The 21,206-nt window shown below is 50.1% G+C and overlaps 1 protein-coding gene across 4 annotated transcripts; it reads right to left on the bottom strand.

Moving 5' to 3' along the window:
• Positions 1-1,938: 1,938 nt before the first annotated feature.
• On the bottom strand, positions 1,939-20,888 carry PPCDC (phosphopantothenoylcysteine decarboxylase). 4 transcript variants are annotated; one of them, XM_076348546.1, is made up of 6 exons: positions 20,603-20,888; positions 18,521-18,687; positions 12,285-12,380; positions 9,763-9,891; positions 7,525-7,693; positions 1,939-2,591 (listed from the first exon to the last, which is right to left on the bottom strand). In XM_076348546.1, the coding sequence occupies exons 2-6, from the start codon at positions 18,671-18,673 to the stop codon at positions 2,506-2,508; spliced, it is 633 nt and encodes a 210-aa protein (XP_076204661.1). In that variant the 5' UTR covers positions 18,674-18,687; positions 20,603-20,888; the 3' UTR covers positions 1,939-2,505. The 4 variants fall into 4 exon arrangements, with proteins under 4 accessions (XP_076204661.1, XP_076204660.1, XP_076204662.1 ...); XM_076348545.1 differs by having other exon boundaries at positions 20,794-20,888; XM_076348547.1 differs by lacking the exon at positions 20,603-20,888 and adding an exon at positions 19,061-19,105.
• Positions 20,889-21,206: the final 318 nt, after the last annotated feature.

The raw sequence follows: 21,206 nt of genomic DNA, 5'->3' as shown, positions 1-21,206 counted from the left end.
TTGTCTTTCTGCCGCTTTTCCACAGCAAGCAGCCAGCGAAGCGTTCCTGCCCGCAGGCTGCCTGCACCTACCTCGCCGTGGGTGGGGACGCGTGCCTGTGCTAGGGGTGGAAGCTGCTCTTGCTTCAGCCCTCCGCCTCCGAAAAGGAACTTAACTGTTTCTTCTATTTGCCCTGAAGGAAAGGTGGTTTGGGCACGGGTTTATCCCAACCTGTAACACTATCACGACCTGCCTCCAATTAGAAATCACAGCAGTTAGCAGAGGATCATTTAGCGGCACAGTTACTATCTGTTTCTGCAGCAGAGATGAGACAGAGCGGGAGCGGTGTCCTCTGCGGAGGAGTGTTCTTTGTGGGTTTTTTGGCCGCTGTGAAGTGCTCCCCTCACTCCCCTAGGCTCTGCTCAGCTCTACGTTCCCACTGCTGCCCTATATATTTGCAGGACAAAGAATCAGCTTCCTTTATTCAGGGATCTGTAAGTTCTTTGCAAGCCTTAATTTAAGCCTCTCAACAAGCCTGAGAGGCAACTCTGTAGTCGTAGCGTTTCTTTCTGCCTTACAGATCAGCCCACTAAGACTGGTGTCAGCTCCGTGTGCTATCAGGCGACCCGGCATAAGTTCTGGATCCGAAAATGCCACGTTACCCCCTTTCTGCTGAATTAGCAGAGCTTGCGCTCTGCAGCGCACGCTGTACACCTTCTTGCCCACTCTCCGGTGCCAGGAGAAGCCAGACGATACCTGCCGACGTTTCTGGAGCAGCTTAAGCCAGCGAACCAGACTTGTAACAGATGAACGCTCTTATCAAGGACATGGTGTTTTGACCTGATATGAGGAACCTTACTGTCGGATTTTCTGCATTGCCAAGTCACGGACTAGGAGGAAGGATAAGCAACTCCAACCACACAAGATATCCACGGTGGAGCCGGAGCAGAGCCCCAAGGTCAAGTTACAGTTGCAACTGCCAGAACACATATTTCTCCGTAAGTAGGAGAAACAACATTCACTACAGAACTCATGGAAACCAAGAAGCATCTCTTCTACTGCCTTCGATAAGCTTAAAGTAAGATCCTCCGATAGGTGGATGGCTTTCACCATGCTAAGAACGTGAGCAAACGCTGCAGGTCACACCACAGGCTTCACCGGCAAAACGCAAAGTTCCTGGCCACGGTACCGCCACGGCCCTTCGCGTGAGCCACAAGCTCTGCTCTCACGAGGATCCTTCTGACTTGATCCCCAGAAGCTCTGAATCCCCGGATTCCTCTGGCAGTGGAAGAGCCAAAAATGGGAAAGTTCAGAGGTTTTTATTTGTGTGGAATAGATAAGGAAAGCAAACATACCCCGATAACCACTTTCCTCGTGCGCAGCAGTCTGAAGGTTGCCCCCATGGGCAGGATGCACATTCTGTACCGAAGGCCTTAAATTTGACTGGCTCTAGTTAAAAATAAACTCTCCGGGTCAGCAGCGCTCTGCTACAGCAACGTGTTCAACAGCCCCGGTTTGCTCCCATTCCCCTCAGGAGCGGGATCACGTTTTCCAAGGAAGGGCTGGACTGGGGGAGCCCTGGCTGGTCTGGCCCACGGGGTCACAGGATTTCCCAATTTTTGCATGCCCGTCGGTTAATTTTCAAGCCGAAAAGGATCGTCGATAGGTGAAGTTTGACTCCACTCCCTTGGGAAACACCCACCCTGGCCTTCCACAAGGGCCCAGCCTGTTCATTTCCTGACTGGAGCACCCCGATGGGCAGGTGCCATTTTGGTTCACAGCTGACGTCTGCATCCCTATCCAGTCAACAGATACAAAAGGGCAAAGGCTGATTCAGGGACTAGATAGCTTCTTTCGGTCAATTTTTTTCCCATCTCAGATAAAAACCGCACGCAGACACAACGATTTAGCAATGACGTTAGGTGCTAACACCCACCCCCCCCCCCGAGCAGCTACAAGAGGCAATTCTTCAGGGGCAGAATTAGAAGCGCTCTTAATATTATTAAGTTCCCGGAGGGGAAATGCTTTTTGGACAGTGACTCCTGCTGGAAAGGGGAAGCCAGCACAGCTACGGACCAGGCTTTGGAGAGCAGGAATGTCCCCACACCGACGTGCTGGAAGGGGCTGGCATTATCCCCGTCACCAGGACTTGCACAGCACTTTCCTCTCTAGCATCTCTTGGGGGAACCACTGGACCTGAAATACATTGGCAATTCCTTCTGCAGCCTCCTCAGAAAGGAGCGCATGTGAAACACTGGGGGCCAAGTGGCCTAGCGGAACGTTACTCCCTCTCTGAGAGATACCACAGAGTTTTCCCACACTAAAGAAGCATGTTCTTGGCTTTGGTTTCTGAAAGTCTGCAGTGATGTACCACATTTCAGTTTGGCACCAGCTGGAAGACAACCGTTTCGCTCCTTCGGTTGAAGAGCGCGCTATGGGTGCGCGTGCCACCTCGACTCGGCTTCCTGTTGGTTTTATCTTCAAATCATCAGGGAGGCACACAAATACAATTTACATGCCAAACCATCAGCTCTGCGTTGGCAAGTCCCGTTCTTCAAGGATCCTCTTCACGCTCGCCACAATGGTCCGCACTTCTGCCATGGCACCTCGACCTGCAGGGTAAGAGCAAAACCACACGGTGAAATCCAGGTCCCACAGAGACAGCACGAGGCACGTGCTTCCCCTGTCCCACCACCTCTCTTCCCCACGCGCCGCGCTGCTGCGGAAAATTAGATACACAATGGTGACACAGCACAGCAGAGCTCACCGAGTGTCCCCACGCGTCTCCTCATGACTCGCCCAACAGAAAGCAACTGTGGAGGCCAGAGGATCTGCTCAGTCCACCTGGTTCTGCAGGGGTTTTGTGGCACGGTTGAACGCCATCGGGGGAGGAGAACGAGAAGAGCATTCACGCTAACTTAGTTCGGCTCCTAACTCAGGAGTCTGAGCAGGAGCACAAGCTCCTCAGACAGTCAACGGAGAGAGGCAGGAAACTTGACAAGGCAACTCATATGACCTCAGTAAGTACCTCATGTTCTGAATCATCTCCAGAGGTGTCTGCATCTAACACCCCTGCATCGCACAGGGAGTTACTATCTTAGCTCACACTGCCCTGGGGGCAAGCGTGTAAGAGTGCCCCAGAAAGTGTGTGGGTAGCAAAATACCCTATTTCACCTCCTTTCTCCAGCGTAAACATTGTGTGTGTGTTCAGTATCTTTTTGAAATGGCCTTTGCCTATAAAAAAGACTTGCCGAATTCATACCATTCCCGTGACTCTGCAGTTAGACCCACGTTAGAGAAAGCTGACCTAGATTCGCACCAGCTTGAATCTTGGGAGTAATTCTTGGAGAAGACCGAGTGCTGGATAGAACAAAATGCAAAAGCTTTTCCTTTTGGACTGGTTAGTTGCCAGATGAACTTCTAATCGACACTGTGCTGTTGCTTCCCTCTGAAAGACTTTTTAAACTTAGGTTCAGAATTTTAAGGCCAGAGATCATGAAATCATCTTGTCCAACCTCACGTACTGAACTCAGAACTTGGTCCAGTCACTCCTGTAATTTGTTTGGGGCTGAGGAAAGATACTTCTCCCACCAGCATTCGTCTCCATTGGAAGATTGAAAAGATGGAGTCTCTATTGATCTTTTGTCCTGCTGGCTAATCGCTCTAATAATTTCAAATACGTGCCTTATTGGTCATCAGAAATTAGTTCCAGGAAGTCTTGTTTTCCTCTTTTTTCCTGGTCTGCTTCCACAGCTGGGTTAGCGAGCGCACAGGTGAACAGCTAAACCAGCAGCCTCCAAAGAACAGTAACAACTTGAGGGCAGGCAAGAGACGGGGGGGAAGGGGAAAGGCCGTCCTGACCAGCAGGGAGAGGTGCTCTCCTGTGGGCAGATCACAGCCCTGAGTCTGCCCGGACCCTCAGTTTTCCAGTACAGGTGAGCCAGCCGAGCCTTGTCTGGGACAGAAGATGTAATTGGATGTAACTGAGGATTTGCGATGAAGAGCGATACTTCTGGCAGGTCAAGAAAATTGGGTTTCCCTGCAAAGTAAGACTCATTCTCCACTACGCCTTTTTCAGACCTGTAAATCCCAGGGGGTCCGAAGCACCCTGTGGACAAGCTGCAGGCAGATTTTGGGCCCTTCTGGTCTCCTGACCTCGAGGAGAGGAGCTGCAGCTGACAGGTCCTGCTAAACAAGAGAGATTCCCTGACTGCCTCGGCACGGTTTGGCAGGGCTACACCCTTCGAGAACATTTCCAAGGCCTGCCTTTGTCCTCCACCACCCACTTCCTCAACATCTTTGGCAATTCACAGCTGCATTTTTAGGTTTAGCAGAGCAAAATCTTGCTAAGCAGCCTGTCTTACAGCACAGCTCGTGCCTACAGGTGGAAATCTTCCAGTGCGCCAGGCTCTAGAAATCCAGCCAAGGATGATGAAGATACTAGCAGTTTGGAAACGTTTTTGCAAAGGCAGATTGCTGCAGGCCCATGTGCGGTACAGCACCTCTCAAAGCTCTCTTCGTACCGTGGCACATGGATGTCATCAAGGCCAACAGCTGGTAGCTTACATTTAACTATCCAATCAAGGAAACATTTTAGTTGTCAACTCAATTTAATTTGTTATTTTAACTCTCTTTTAGCTGGACTCTGTGTCTAAACCCACCCATTTATTAAGGAAGAAAAAATAATCGGGTAAAGCTTGTAATGCAGAGACTCGGTGGCAGTCAGGATCTGGCCCATTTCAGGTGTGACCAGCCACATGAGTTGAGGAAGATAAACCTCTTTTACAGCAAGACAAACCACAGTGTCAACAGACAAAACTGGTGCAAACTGAATCTCTTTTCTTCTGCACCAGATGTGTGACCTTTGCTACCTGCTGCTTGGGTGGAAGCTGGGCAAACCTCTTTGTGGATGAAACCCACAAAACCGAAATGAGTGTGGAAGAAGAGGCCTTGGGGTGAAAGGCCTGAAAATAGAGGGGAAGAGAAGAAAAAAGTCAGTGGTGGAGACTGTCTTGGGTCTTCAGAGACCTGGCATCCATTACTGCTGTGCTGGTTTTGGCTGGGAGAGAGTTAATTTTCTTCCCCGGAGCTAGTACGGGGCTGTGTTTTGGATTTGGGCTGGAAACAGTGTTGATAACACAGGGATGTTTTCATTGCTGCTGAGCAGTGCTGACACACAGTCAAGGCCTTTTCTGCTTCTCACCCCACCCCACCAGCGAGCAGGCTGGGGGGGCACAAGAAGCTGGGGGGGGACACGGCCGGGACAGCTGACCCCAACTGACCAAAGGGAGATTCCACACCACATGACGTCATGCTCAGCAATAAAACTGGGGGGGAGGTTGGCGGGGGTGGCTGCTGCTCGGAGACTGGCTGGGCATCGGTCGGTTGGTGGTGAGCAATTGTTTTCTTTTGCGTCACTTGTCTTTCTTGGGTTTTATTTCTCCCTCTGTTATTTTCCTTTTCATTACAATTTATTAGTAGTGTTATTATTTTATTTCAATTATTAAACTGCTTTCATCTCAACGCACGCGTTTTCTCACTGTTACCCTTCCGATTCTCTCCCCCATCCCGCTGGGGGGGGGAGGCAGGGGTGAGTGAGCGGCTGGGTGGTGCTCAGTTGCTGGCTGGGATTAAACCACAACAACTGCTTTGCCGTAATTTTCCTACGTAGGGCCAGGAAAATCCTGGCGTTTGCCAACAGGAAAATAGCGTTGCGAATTGACGCACAAACACAAGCGGAGTCGAATCAGATGTGGCTACTACTGCCCTAGCTGTCCCTACCATCCCTCTCCTACAAGCTCCGTCAGGAGTTTGTTCTCACAGCAGGGACAGCTGAACTGAATATGAAGCAGCTCCCAAATGACTGCTGGTGTAATGAGGTAACTCCTGATCAGTGCTGGTTTACTCGGCCATTCTGAGCTACAAACCACAGCAATTCACATGCTGCCTCTCATGTGGCTCGCACATCCCTGTCGCAAGGGCGGCAGCCCCCGGGAAAGGGGCAGGGCAGAGCAGCAGAAGGTGGAAACCGTGTTCACCATCCAACTCTAATCCGTTTGTGCTGGTGAGTCAACTCACGCGGCCCTTTCGCATCTCAGATCCCCATCTGTGAAACAGGGATGACAACAACACAGCTCTGCCTCAGGTGCAGGAACCTGCAAGAATAAGCACATTACCCATTAGGAGGCACTCAGCTGCTTACTGCAGGAACAGAGATCCTATATATGTACTAAAAAAGATGAAGGGAAAAAATAAAGGACCAAGAAACTATGCCAGATGGCCTTTCCACTTCTGCCAAAATGTCTGCGCAGAATGACCTCTTTTGGGCGTTTTCCCTCAACGTTATTACAAGTACGTAAGAAATTTGATGTAATCAGGTCTAAAATCCCAGCGGAAGCATAATTGTCCAGGATATTTCAAATGATGCCTGAGTTACTTGACTACACTTACCCAACTGTAAATATTTCTTAGTCTTCAGCTCCAAAAAGCATTCTCTAGAAGCGCTGCATCTACCTAAGAATGCAGAAACTAAGCCAGCCCTAGAATTTAACCATGAAGAACATTTTAACATCCTGTCTTCACTGCAGGCTGTTTATTGAACTACCTGACAGAGCAGTTAAAATCCTGCTAGAGTTGGGGTTGTTAAACAAAAGTGTGAGTATACTACTGCGTGGGTAATAGCACATTTGCTATTATGGCTAGAACTGGTAACCCCAGCCAGCAACTGTAAACAATTGTTTACAGGCAATCTGTCCAAGAAAATTTTGATAAAAAGCAAATCCATTCATCCAAATTGCTTGCATAGAAACCCTTCTCAAAACCTCCCAAAAGTCAAAATACCTCCATTTAAAGCAGCTCCTAAAATACAAATGAGACCATTTTAGTAGTATTTCTTAGCACTGCAAGTTAAGTCTTTTGAAATTGAGTGTGACAACGTTACCTACCCCTCCTCTTTCACTTCACATTTAAGTCTGATGTCAAAACCCCAAATCAAAACCCGATTGGGAAGCTGAAAAGTAACCCAGGCAACAAACAACAACAAATGTTAAATGCACGGCCAGCTACACCCTCAGCCACGTCTGCAAAGCGCTTATTCTCACTGCCTGCTCTCGGGGATAAGATACTATCCCTATGTTAGAGATGAGGAACTGAGGCATGATGAAAACAGCCCACAGTCACAGTAGAGGGCAAGGTCAGGACACCCAAATCCCAGGCTGATAACGCTCACCGCAAAGCCTTCCTTCTCTTTGATCTACTCTCCTCTTGAATGAGTATTTCTTTTAAATATCGGGCCTATCTAATGGCTCATTTGAAAGCCTGGCTTGGATGGTCTCTTAAGACTACTTAAAGATGAATGTACAAGAATAATAGATATCAGCTAGCACAGGGCAAAGCTTCAGTTTGTTTGTATAAACCCTGGCAGTGAGCACCTGCTCCCCGCAGTTCAACATCTTGAAGGCCACACGGCAAAAGAATGCACATCCCTTCAGGATAAGAGCAGCATTCGTGCAGGAAACCAGTCAGAAGACACGCAAAAGGACTGACCTTCATCTCCACAGACTAGTTTCTTCACCACGCAGGGGATCTCTGTGTAGCCAAAGCCTTTCAGCTGCTCCACCTGCTGAGCTGTGATGGGATGTTCCCACATGGCCGTGTTCATAGCTGGGCAGAAGAGCAGAGGTTTGCTCAGATCCCAAGCGCGGATGACACAAGTCTGCAAGAGAAGCCAAGAGGTTCAGCTCTGAGATGGGTTGTCTTTCCTCATTCCTTCTCATCACTTTGCTGCACAGAAGCCCTTTCCCAGCCTGGCTGTCATTAGAGGGCCAAAAGCCTCAATCTGTCAGCGCAGCTGGACTAACCCACAGGCAGATCCACAGGGCTGCTACTGATTTGTATTACATTCCAGCAAAGCTCATCTCTGACAGGCAAGAAAAATGAGGGAGGCTACAAAGAGGATAGATCCCATCCTACTCCGGCTCGGGGCCAAGCAAGCAGCCCAATCGCTGGAGCAAACCGAGCTGGAACACGATGCGTGCAGACTGCCAGCCCATGTGGGAGACCAAGAGAAGCTGAGGGGTGGCCACAGATCGTATCAGCTCTAGAGAAATTCCCAGGCAACGCTTCAGATAAGCCAGCTGTAGAGCTAAGCACAAAAAGTTGGCAAGTGAGCCTTTTCTAAATGATATGCCAACTGGATCCGTAACTCCTCCCAAAGGAAGCACTGCTGCTTCCGGGATACAAACAGAGGATAACACGAACACATCTGGGCTGTTGCAGGAGACGCTGGCAGATTACAAACCATCTAGCAGCTCCTGCGTGCTACAGGGAATCATATCTGACTCCTCAGTAACACAGAACTTCCAGATAACCCAGTATCACCTCATCTCCTTAAGAAGATAAATGCTGGTTGCTCTTAACGCAACGTCCATCAGTTTCCCTAGGCCTAGCAGCATTTAAATCATGCAAAGGGAGCTTCCCAGGTAGCAACAGTCCCTGGTGCAGGGTCTCTGCTCAGACTGTAGACTACTTACGAGAACCCTGCCCATCCTTTTTTATGCCCTGTGATTTGAACCCTTCCCAGCACAGGAAAGTCTGCTAGGATCTGTTCTAACGTGCCAACCAGCACCTCCGGCACTTGCTTTCCTTTGCCGGAGCTACCTCTTACCTCCACAAGGCTCTCTGAAAAGACTGGCAGGAGTTTGCGAAGCCACGCGTCCCTAACATCCTTCCTGAGCTCTTCCCTCTGCTACCACCGCCACACCTATAGTACCAAGGGGACCCAGAAGGCCGAGACACTGCTTGTCCCTCCCACAGCTCTTTCTGGCTTCTCTCAGATCTCCAGTGATCTGCTCATACAAATGAGGGCTGTTGCTCTGGGTGTACTTTGTTCATTTATACGCACCCCCTCTTGCCTGAACAACTAAGTTGGTCACGCGGGGCTCCCCGGCCAGAGCTGACGAGCTGCCCTCCGTTCCTGGTTCAAGCCTCCTCGCATTACTGAAGGGTGATGCACCACAGCAACATTTGCAGATCTGCAGCTTCCTGGCAGATCTTTCGCGTGGTTAATGCTTATGACCTCTCCTAATGAAGACCTAACGCCTGGACACAAAGCATTCAGCCCCGCTGGAGGTCCCCATCACCCAGCAGAGAAGCACACTCTCTTTTAATACACTTTCCTGATCAGCCTTTGAGCCAGAGCACTTTTAATACCAGAAAAACAAGCCTGAACAAGCAAAATCCCCTGTAGCTGAAACTGGAAGGTAAGTAAGCGTGAGCATGTCTGAATTTCTGTGCTATGCAGTTAGGTGAGGGAGGAGGTGAGGTAGCAGGAAGTAAACAATTTTATCTGATCTCACAGGTGTCTTTCCAGATTGCATCTAAAAAAATGCAGAGAGGAACTCAAAAGTGAGTGCAAGCGTGTATGCGCACGCGCGTGTGTGTGTACATGCATGACGGAGAGAGGGTGGAGGTAGAAAGAGAGAAATACTGCCCATCAGAAAAAGCAGAAAAGGCACAAAGCAGGGACTGGGAGATAATGGAAGAGACTGACAGAGCCGAGGAGTGGAAAGCAACGTAGGTCAGGGAAGGAAAGAACAACTGTTTGAGAAGGAATAGGGGAACCATACCGGAGGAAGAGAGAGACAAGCATACGAAGCAGGAGCAGAACATGCAAATCTCACTCTTGGCGACGCTATAGAAGCGCAAGAGTTTCCATGAGAGAAAGGTCAGACAGTCTAATGCTGGGAGGTGAGAGAACTCTCAGGCAGAGCTCCGGTTACTCACCAGCAGGTTGTCACAGATGCCGTTCGCGAGCTTTGCCAGCGTGTTTGCATCAAGAGGTGCCACCAACATGAGGTCAGCCCACCGCCTGAGTTCGATGTGCAGGACCGGGTCTGAACGGCCTTTCCACAGCTGTGGACGAGACAAGATCCAGATTACCGAACCCCTCACAACGAACGCTGCGAACAACAGGCACTTTGTCAATCCCACATCGGTAACCACCGCGTAAACTTAAGGGGAAAGAATTACTCTCACATCAAGCAAGATGTGACAGCGCGGGGAATCGGGGACTGCAGCCACAGCGCTCACGTTTCTGATTTCCTCCTCCTCCAGCGAAGGCCGTGCTGCAGCTACTTTTAGGAAGCACATTTAAGAGACGGCAGGTGTCTGCTTGGTGCTCTACAAATGGGTATCCTTTCCCCACGAAGACAGCAATTCGCACCTCCAACAACCACAGATTTCAACTCACAGGAAAGAGCTTTCCCCATCCACTTCCCGTTCACATCATCCCTCAGCTTCAGAAACGTTCATAAGAGCTCCCTCGACACGTAGCATATCTGAACGGGGAAAAGAGCTCCATCCTATCAGCCAACTGAAGCCAGACAGGACCAAACCAGGGGTCACATTTCCCGAGGACCCCACGCGATTTAGAAGCCTCACACTTCTGTAAAGTGAAGCTGTCCACGGGCTTTTAACGAGGTATAGACCCCTAACTGCACAAGTCACTTCTCAATTAGGATGCACACCCCTACACATACTCACCACAGCAAAGTAAACCCTACAGTAGGGAACAGTCCTGTTGGCTTTCTCTAGGATGGACGAGGTTTAGCCAGCCGGGCACTTCCCTCCCCTCTTGGCTCTTAAGTGAATATTTCTATTTTCACTAAAGCTCCGAGTTGCTCGAGAGAGTCCTGGCCTTTTCTTAAGAGCGCAGTTAACTGGGAAAGCGTCAAGAGAAGCAGCAAACAGCATCAGGTGCTTAATCCCCAGAGGACACACACAACCACAGGCCAGCAAGAGGTGCATCAGGGCCACAAACTGCTCCTTCTCTGAGTCACTGGAAACCACAACAAAAAGACAGCATCCGGAAAGCTGGTGCTTCCTGACACCTTTCCCAGCTCCTTCACTCACTTCTGTTTTTTTCTAGAAGCACTGAAAATTGTAGTTTTATTTTCAGAATAAAGTCTCTCACAAACAGACGCTGAGAGGGCTTATTTCCCACCCTTCTGTCAGAACGGCACGTTGTAAGGGCTCCGTGCCCGCTTTCCAGTGTGCCAGCAGACCTCAAGGCCCGACCCGCTCCTCTTCTATCACCCCACCGAGGGTTCCTCAGAAATAACTCTGCCTGGAGCTGTAGCACCCTGGGACCCAGCAGATCTCCACCAATCTCCTAGACCAGCCAGAAAGCTTCCTGGCTATTGCCATTAGCATGCCTCCCTCCACATAAAAGCGATGCTCGCGCGTGAGTGCATCAGCAAGAGTACTGGCAAAGAGCAGATCACCTTGTACTCGGATCAGTACCGCAAAGTAGAGATAAAATGTATAGAAAAACAAATGTTGATGTTTATACAATGAACCTCTCCATACTCAGGGACTCTCAAAGCATGTCAGGAAAACTGCAGTCAAGAGAAAAAGCCATTTTACAGGGTCTAGAGATGTTCACAGCCCTGACAACTGAGCTATCCCTTACTGGGATGGCTCTTCCATGTATGCGCACGAGCACAGATGCGGACACCTCCGAGATAAACACCACTTCCACCAGGAGAACCTCTCTTACTTCCAGCCACCAATTACACCGGTGCACGACATCTCCAGGTACTGGCCTTCCCCTGCACCGCTACACCAGGGTGGGCCTACCGGCACAGGGTTACCCAGTCAGACACCGGGCTGAGTTTTAAAGCAGCGGGGGTAGTTTTGCGAATGTCAGCGACCTCTGTAGATTCAGAATACTTAGCGTTAAGGAGAATTAAGCTGTTGCCTTTGTGACAAGTATGACTCATGACGAGCGCCAAACACCCTCACCGCGACTCTGCAGTGGCTTTTCTTGACATTTCCGGATACTCCTCTCAGAGCTGCCGATAGTGGCTGAGCCCAGGGTGGCGAGAGACCACTTCAACCCTCACTGCCTGCTGCAAGTCTGCTAGGGCGGTACAAAATCCTCCGGTACAGTCAGGGCAGCCTTTCTTTTCTTCCTCATTTACAGCACGGTTGGAACCACATTCTTTGAAAGCCATATTCCAAAGCATACATTACTAGAACAAAGAAATGAGTCTTGGCCCAGGATTAAAAAATAAATGAATGTGGTCTCTGGCAAAGAAACTTAGAGGAACACTTCTATTTGCTGTTCAGCACTTGAACAACTAAGTGAATCTCCCAGGGAGCCTGCTTTTTTTCTGAAGCGTGACCTGTTGGCCTTCTGGAAGTAGAAGGCATGAGTGCATGACAGAACTACTTGAATTACAGAACACGTGGCTAGTGGGGACAGGACAGAAGCCCTTGCAGTCTCCAAAGGAAGAACAACTCACCTGCCATTCATCTTCATCGCTGTAGAGGGTGACAGGAATCTCCTGGGCATTGTAGAAATGCTTTGCTCTCTCGGTAGTGACCACCTTCACTTCGAGCTAATCAGAAAAGAAAGACAGACTAATAGTTAGACTTGAGGACAACCCTGCAAAGCTGGGTAGAGGAGGAGGGCTCGAGCGATGAAGATTTTGAAAGCCGTGTGGATTCTCCGAGGGCTTTTCCCTACTGTGCACATATGCATAACTGCACCTATTCACAGCTGAAAGGCCAGGCCACTGCAGGTGTTCACGGGAGCCGAAGACTCATTTCACTGCCGCCCTAAAAGGGGCAGGTGATTAGTCACCGCCTGCCAAACTTGTTCACATGGCCAGTTCACAGCAGGGACAGCAGAGAGGACACAGCAGGTCAGAATGAGATGCAGTTCTGCACAGAACTTCAAAGAGACAGTAAGAAGCAGCAAACCAGAGCTCTGTGAAAGATGCCCTTTAATCTCAAATGACGCCTGCTAAAGGGAGTAGGAAAGCATCTTGCTTCAGCGGATTCCCTTAATCACAGCACAGAGGAATGCCAAGGGGTGGCATGCCTACACGGCACTTGCAGGATCCCTCTTCCCACACTCGGAGCCAAGAGGAAGCTCTCTGCCAAGAGAAAGCACAGCGCTGAGCGATCAAAAGTCCTGCTGAGGGACAAGCTGGCTAGCTGGGGCTCAGCACCACCAGCGCAGAGCAAGCCCACCTCTGCTGCACAAGGCTTCATGAGAAGGAGTGGCTTTGGAAGAGAGTACAATTTCTTGGTCGAATGGACCACGTTGTGCACCTCTCTCCGCCTCTTTCTGCCCCTGCCTCTCTCTCTCAATGATCTCCTGGTGACAAAGGTAGGGAGGTAGCTACAGACTACTGGATACTACTTTTTACAACCATGTTAATCAGACTTGCTCCAGCCAGGGGTAAAAATACCAGAAGGAAGTCGGGGTTGTGTCTTCCAGCTATCCTTCCTATCAAGGTAAGATGCTGGAAAGAGGAAAACCTCTGTGTAGGTATGTTCATAGCACAGGGTTTCTGTGCAGCCAAAACGGCAAACCAGTGGCTTCCACAAAGGAAAGAGAGCCTGGGTGAAAGTATTCTCTCCGAAATCTTAGACAAACCTGCCTGCCTTGTTGAAAGCCGGTGGAACCTTCAGTTGTACGGTACGTACTGGGGAAATCCTATCATGTCCCTCGGACGTTTATTTGACATCCACGCTTACGAGGTGCTAAGATGCCCTACGACATGAGATCCTTTCATTTCCTCCTGCAGAAATCTTAACAAGTGGAAAAGGGTTTTTTTTCTCTGGTTTCTATGTGTCGCACGACCTGCTCAAAGCTGTAGCTCTGACAAATGTCGCAAACAGCTGCCTGCCACGTGCAGTGAAGCGGAGGTGCTCTGCACACACCGGGATCAGCCGCAAAGCGGAGCCAGTGTCGGAGTGGCTCTGCACGCGCTGATGACCCCTGCGGCACACGCAACCGTCTTTCCATCTGCAATTCCTCCCAAGGATGTGCCTTAAAACCAGCCAACAGACGGGCCAACACATGGAGGGATTGCTCCGAAAAGACTGTTACTGTGAAAGATGCAGCTCAGGCCACCGGTTAGAGTGAAAAATATCCCTTTTCCTTGTTATTGGCCACTTTCGACCACAGTCTGCTCCTTCGAGCAGTTCACTGCGTGGTTCTCAACACGCAGTTCTCAACAGAGGGATGGGGGGAAACCAGCCTCACCAACAACTCTTCCCGCTAGAAAACTGCAGCCTGAGGTACAAAACTGATGAAGAGCTCGGTCTGCGCACTCTTGCTAAAACAGACTGCTGAAAACCTCCAACCTCCAAGAAGCTATCTTCAACAGCAGCAGTTGAAGTGGCAAAACATGTTAACCTATCTCCCCAACACTATCTATTTGACTGGGAATGGTGCAGTGTTGATTACGTGCACCCTACACGACTAGAATAACAGCTTGGAGCAGTGGAAAATCCCAGCCTTAGCCCATCTTGGCCTTTGGTATATGGTCTTTGGTAATTTTTCCTGTTTCCTGCAGAAAAAGTAACGGGAAAATATAGCTGCACATAACACCAGTGTTTGGTACTACGTGTTTGGTTCTTTGCCTCTTCTAAACGTCTGCTCTTTTTGAAGCGACCCTAGCTTGGAATCACAGCTGCGTTTCTAGTGCTTTCGAGTGCGAAGATCATATTCGCAGCAATCAACCGTATTGTTTCCATATAAACCTCACCTCACAGGAAGCTGTTTGGAGCCAAGCAGCGACACCCACAAAGGTGCTAACACTGCTCTCTGCTATGCCAGGGGCTTCAGTGAGGTGTTAACCCCACAGTCTGCAAGCTACTATTTATTTGGTGACCTTACAGAGCAACGTGCAGCGTAAAGGGGCACGGCTGCTCTCTGAAACGGTACCAGTAGGCCAGGTCTGCACGAAAAGTTTCCAGCAGTAATGCTTGTTAGTGGTATTCTTATTTTACAGTTAGCCATAACCATACAAGGATTTTTAGGTGATCCGACTATCTTGGACATGAGGAAAAATGTCTTTACTGAAAGAGTGGTTGAACACTGGAAGAGGCTGCCCAGGGAAGTGGTGGAGTCCCCATCCCTGGGGGTATTTAAAAGACGTGTAGATGAGGCGCTTAGGGACATGGTTTAGTGGGTGGTGGTGTTGGGTTGACGGTTGGACTCAATGATCTTAGAGGTCTTTTCCAACCTTCATGATTCTATGATTCTATCTACCTTACGACATATTTTGTCACTTGCTACTTCAATTGCGTCATTATCCCGAATTTTCTAATCTAGACCAGAAATACCTATCTAAGGCTAAAGGATACACAAAAATCCCCAAAAGACACTCTGCTTTTCTTCCTTCATTCTTTTCAGATGGTTTCATAACCATCTCCAATCTTAAAAAAAGACATATTTCTCCAAAGCATAAGCTCAGGAACAGGGAGTAGCTGGCTATCGAGTGCTGCATCCAACCCACTGCAAGCTAGAGCATACCAGAGGGATATGTTCAAGGACTCTGAGTGGTGGCGACTCCACCACTCCCCCAAGAAACTCTACTCGTTAGAACTCTACTAGTTAAATATTCTCCCTAATTAAGGTTTTCTGCTGGGGTGGGCTTCTGGATCCCTTGTTCTGAGCAAGTCCTTCAAGCCCCTCCAGCTACGTTGGAAAGAGATCAGTGTTCTCAAGATCACTTCAGCCTACATAGTTTTTTCTTTCTATTTACCTGGCACACCCTCTGTTTGCCTGTGGTTATATCTCTGCTTAAACAATAGAGTCAGTCTAGCCACGCTCAAACTCCTTTACTGCAGACAGCTTAGAGTAGTTAGAGTCCTTTCACTTGGACCCTTTCAGCCAATTCTCCAGAATAAACTTCACTGCGAGAACTGCTCTCCTGTGTTGACGCAATATTGTTGGTCTCTGTTAGAGGATTCTGCCGTCACAGCTGTTTCTGCTTGGGGTAAGGGGGTGTGTATGAGGTTTGGGGTTTTTTTTTCATATTTTCCCAGTTTTGACAGCAAAATCTTTACACACAGACCGAGCGGCGGTAACAACTGCTGCAGAAGAGAACGAGTAGCTCCTCTGTTAAAGGGCACCTACAAGCTGACATACAGGCTACCTGGCAGGAGCGCAATGAAACGGCATGACAACGTGATTTAAGCCTAGAAGTCCAGGTGACGTCCTGTAGCTTCAAGGGCAATACGTTTCACCCACAGGACTAACCAATATCCTGCCAATATGACTTTTGTCATCGTATTCCCGCCAGGCCGTTCAAAAATCCTAGGAATCGGCCTGAGACAACGTGTGTGAGTCTAGCACAACCACGAGAGTTACCCACGGTGTCCTGACGAGACACTACGTGCTGTCTCCCCACACCACCAGGTGCAAGGGTAATAACCTGACAGGCGTAAGCTGACGCCCTATAAATTTCCTAGATCTTCAAAGAGGTTAAACAAAAGGCAATAAGATGTAGTCACATCCATTACCACCCTCAAGGAGATGTTAAAGTTTAAGGAGCGCAAAATCACGCTGCCAAGTTGTTCACCGCAGATCATTTTAGCCAAAACATCAGTTTAAACTAACCACTCCGGTTTCAAGCCTCTGACCACATCTCCTTTGGTATCAAAGCCTTCCTCCGCTCCTGCCCTGCTTCCACCGATGGCTTTTTAAAGTTCTGTTCCATCAGTAAAGAAATTGATGCAACGGGCTGGTGCAGGACTTAACAAACTCAATGGAAAAGCTACACCGACTCAGCAGGCTTTAGAGCAGGCCTTGAAATCACATCAGAAACGAGTAAATAAATAATTTTCATCAACAAATTAAGTACCAGAAGCTCCTGGACTGGGTACTTCACTTTCACTTTTTATGCAACAAAAGCCTAAAACCAGCGGGCGCAAAGCCTGCAACAGATGTCACAGAACCTATGGGCCCTCACAGAGAATTCAGGTCCAGCCGTCTGCAGTTTTTAATTATGAATCAAACGCTCAGAGAGAAGGAACGCGTTTGACCTAGATTCCTACAGCGGATCATTTGCATTCTTCCTGTCACCTGCAGAGAAGGACGTTCCAAGCACCGAGAGCAAAGGAAAAGAGACAACAGCGAAGTCAATCCACGAGACAGAGGATTAGAAGATGCATATCCTGCATCCCTCGCCAAGAAGAACACAACCGCTGGAGCCGGCCCTGGTCTTGTCACCCCCCACCCCTTCCTTGGCATCGTTTGTCTCCGTCCCTCTCACTCCAGGCTAGGACCTTTGGCCTCGCTGATCGTTTCAGGTCAAGTAATAAATTAACTGAGGCCCCTCTCTGCAACCCACAACGCCAGCCCAGCTGGCAGAACAGGTGCCCAACAGCTCGCCACATCTTCGGTACCCTTCCCAGCTTGGGAAGGGTGCTGACATCAGCAGATACTTCAGAGTTACTCGGGGATTGCACCTCTTCTGACTCTGCGTTAACGTATCGGCAGGTAAAGCCTCCTAAATCACAGAACAGTTGGGGTTGGAAGGGCCCTCTAAAGGCCATCTAGTCCAACCCCCCTGCCGTGGGCAGGGACATCTTCAACTAGAGCAGGTTGCTCAGAGCCCTGTCCAGCCTGACCTTGAATGTTTCCAGGGATGGGGCATCCACCACCTCTCTGGGCAACCTGGGCCAGTGCTTCACCACCCTCAGCATAAATTTCTTCCTTATATCAAGTCTAAATCTACCCCCCTTTAGTTTAAAGCCATTCCCCCTTGTCCTGTCGCAACAGGCATCCAAATCATCCAAAAGGATACTCCTTAAGCAATCTAACAAATATATCCAGATATGTAAATGCACCCTCTTGCTCCTGCCACTCTTTCATTTCACTGCTCCAAAACGTTTGCTTCATTTCTTAAAAGCTAAAGGTTTTCTATGTTTCCCCTCTAACTTTAGTCTACAGCAAAAGTCAGCGCATTGCCCTCCCTGATTCTAGTCACTAGTGGCCTCTGCTGGACACCTGTGTTACTCCAGACAATAAACTAGTTTAAAAAAAAAACCATAAAACGCACAGACACGTATAGCGGCTTGCATTTTCTATTTCTGTTCTTACAAGATCTGGTTTCCCTTTGTCGGTCAGACAGCAGCGTCCGTCTCTGCAAGCTCCACACCTCGCCCGGGGAAAACCGCAAGGTCCTAATTAAAGATTTCAAGTTCCAGAAAGCATCCACCTGTCTCTGTAGCCACTTCTGGTAATTTCACCGGCAGGGACCTATTCCAGGAAAAAAACCCAAAGCGAGGACCTATTCGATCATTTTTGGGAGAACGAAGCAAGCTGAACTGAAGAATGCTGCTTTCATACTCCAGAATCTAAATGTCTGCCCGTGGAAATATCCAGGAACAGTTACTGCCCTTAAAACCTGATTTAAAGCTAACTCTGAAGTATAAAGAAGTGTGAAATGATAGGAAAAAGTACTAACCGATTTTTAAAAACAGGAGGATCCCTCCTGCAACAGATTTTTAAAAACAGGAGGATCCCTCCTGCAACAGATTTTTAAAAACAGGAGGATCCCTCCTGCAACAGATTTTTAAAAACAGGAGGATCCCTCCTGCAACAGATTTTCAAACTGAAGAGCTCAAAGCCAGAAGGAACTTTTCATTTCCACAGAAGCCACGTAATCTCTCCTCGAAACGAGAAACAGGATAACACCGACTTTACGAGACTTCTACCGATAGATCTACTCACCCCAGGGATTTGCAGCAATTCGGCGATGAGGAGAGGCAGCTTCAGGGCAGCCACACTTCCAGTCACACCCACCAGGACACGGGATTTTTTCTGCGGCACAGATGAGCTCTTTTCTGCAGGAAATCCTGGTTCCGGCGGTGAGAAGGGCTCCATGCTCCGATCGAACTCTACAAGCACAGAAAAAACAAAGCCACTTGACTGACGGTGCCTCCGAGCGAGGCTAGCACAGCAGGGCTCCAATGCCGACGTATTCCCGAGGGCACGGATTTAAGCCTGGACTACGCAGGACCCAGAGTAATTCAGCCTGAGGATGAACACTCGGACTCCGATCCGCAAAGCTCTCAGGCATCGGCAGACCTTTAAGCATAGCGGCAGCCTCCTCCTCCCGTTTAATTACAATTTTCTCTCGGATGCCGGCAAAACAGAACGCTAAAACCTGCACAGGGAGGCCACAAAAGCCTTCTGGGAAAGCCCACAGCTCCCAAAACAAAGATACACTCTCACGCGTCGAACGCGGTCCAGAATTTACAATAAATGTACCTTTCACGCTGACTGCTGGGACCCCCAGCTGAGTCGGTCGCCCTCCGCACTCTCTGCTGAGTAACAAATGCGGGGAGACATTTTAATAATTGAAAATTTTGGGGCCCCGAGGCAAGCACTATCATCTTCCTGTTGTATCACCACGTATTTACAGCGGCGCTAGAAACGACTCCCTAGCAGATGGGGGCGGGGGGTGGAGGGGGAACCAAAACAGCAAAGAAGATGCGGAACACAACGGCCACCGAGTGAAAACACCTTCTCAGGGGCGTGAAAGTCAGAACCGCTCGTTCCCCCAGCAGCGCCGAGCAAAGCGATCTGCAGGCTGAGGCAGCCGCTGCCGAGGGCGGCAGCTTCATCTCAGGTCTCCTGCCCCCTCCCAGCTTCCCTGAGCCGCCGCCGCACCGATAAATCACAGACGACCCTTCCGGCGAGGAAAGGCGTTCCTCCGCGGAAGCGATGCGAACGTCTCCGCTTAACGACTAGCCAGCAAAGAATGAATTCACTTCTTAAAAAACGTGAAAAAAATGCGTTTCTGGCGAAGGCGTTGCACTGGGATTCAGAAAAGTTTGTTCAACGTTACCGACATCTGCGTTCTTCAGTGGAAGTTACTTGGAAGCGTTTTGGGTAGAAGAAAAAGGAAGAAAGAGATGTTTACGCTGCCCTTATTTTTGGTACCAACTGGGACGTTGGAGCGAGGGGGCTGGATTCCCAAGAAAGAGGAATTTACCCCTCCGGTCACTCCTTGGGATGATTCGGCAGCGGGTTTAATTCAGGACCCTTCGCGGGGCGATTCATAGAATCATAGAATCGTTAAGGTTGGAAAAGACCTCTAAGATCATCGAGTCCAACCGTCAACCCAACACCACCAGGCCCACTAAACCATGTCCCTAAGCGCCTCATCTACACGTCTTTTAAATACCCCCAGGGATGGGGACTCCACCACTTCCCTGGGCAGCCTCTTCCAATGTTTAACCGCTCTTTCAGTAAAGACGTTTTCCCTCATCTCCAAAAGATCCAGACCGCGCTCGTGCGGCAGTTACGCGTCAGTCCGACCTCCGCACCCAGCCGCCGAGGCGCAGGAGCACAAACATCCTTTCCAACCTCCTCGCACCCACCAGCTGCGACACGGCGGCGACGGCGTGTTCTTTTTTCCCACGCTCCGCTGGGAATTAATACGTTTAACTCGGCCCGGGAGGTTTCTCAGCGGGCTTATAAAGAATTGCTAGGATAGGAGCACGTTATCAGCTTGAGCTTCTGCGCGCTGATTAGCAAGGGTAATTAGAGGCAAGGAAATCCAGCAGGCCTGTTGGCTAGGCGATTTCAACGCTACTACGCGTTTATCTAATTAAAATTAAGTTAACGCCCTCACAGCAAGGAAAACGCCCGCTTCCCTCAGGATTACTAAACGGCAACCAATGCACCGAAGCGCCCACATCTCGAAGCCCGGGGAAGAAGACACGATTCTTTAAGCGGGCGGCTTTCAAAAAGGGCTATTGGCGACGAAACAGAAGCGCCGCGCTCTGGGCCGCGCTCCCCTCTTACCCGGACGCAGCTCTGGGGAACCAGCTAAGAAGCCGTGAGAAAGCAGGCGGTTTGCAGGCCTGCTTGGTTACTTCATCAGCTCTTTAACCCCGCCGTTACGCTGAAAACGGCTCCGAAAGGCCGCTGAAGCGGAGAACAGAACCGAGAAACCCCGGAGGCTTCCCAAACGTAAACAAGCAAGGTTTATCTACCGGTAGGGCCACGACGGAGCCCGGTCGGGAGAGAGACAACCCCCTGAGCTCAAGCCTCGGCGGCCGCAGGGCCCGAGCGGCGGCCTCCCCCCGCCTCGCCGCCCGCCGTCGCCCAGCAACGCGGGCGCGACCCCTCCGCGCCCCGGAAGGCGAAGGGCACGCTGGGAAACCCCGCCCCCCCCGCCTTCCTCAGCGCTGATTGGTGCTGGCTGCGCACGCGCGCCGCGGCGGGCGGCAGAGGAGGCGGCATGGCGGCGGTGGCATGGCGGGCCTCTGTGTGCCCACCCCCCACCCCCCCCACCCCCCCTGCCGGCCCGGACACCCCCTGCCCGCCCCGGGGCCCTTCCCGCCGCCCCGCAGGCACCGCCAGCCCCCGGAGAGTTGGGTTCGACCGGCTGCGGCTCCGCTGCCGG

Source organism: Aptenodytes patagonicus, chromosome 10 (genome assembly GCF_965638725.1).
Source record: "Aptenodytes patagonicus chromosome 10, bAptPat1.pri.cur, whole genome shotgun sequence".
NCBI lineage: Eukaryota > Metazoa > Chordata > Aves > Sphenisciformes > Spheniscidae > Aptenodytes > Aptenodytes patagonicus.
This window is presented reverse-complemented; position numbering and strand designations above follow the sequence as displayed.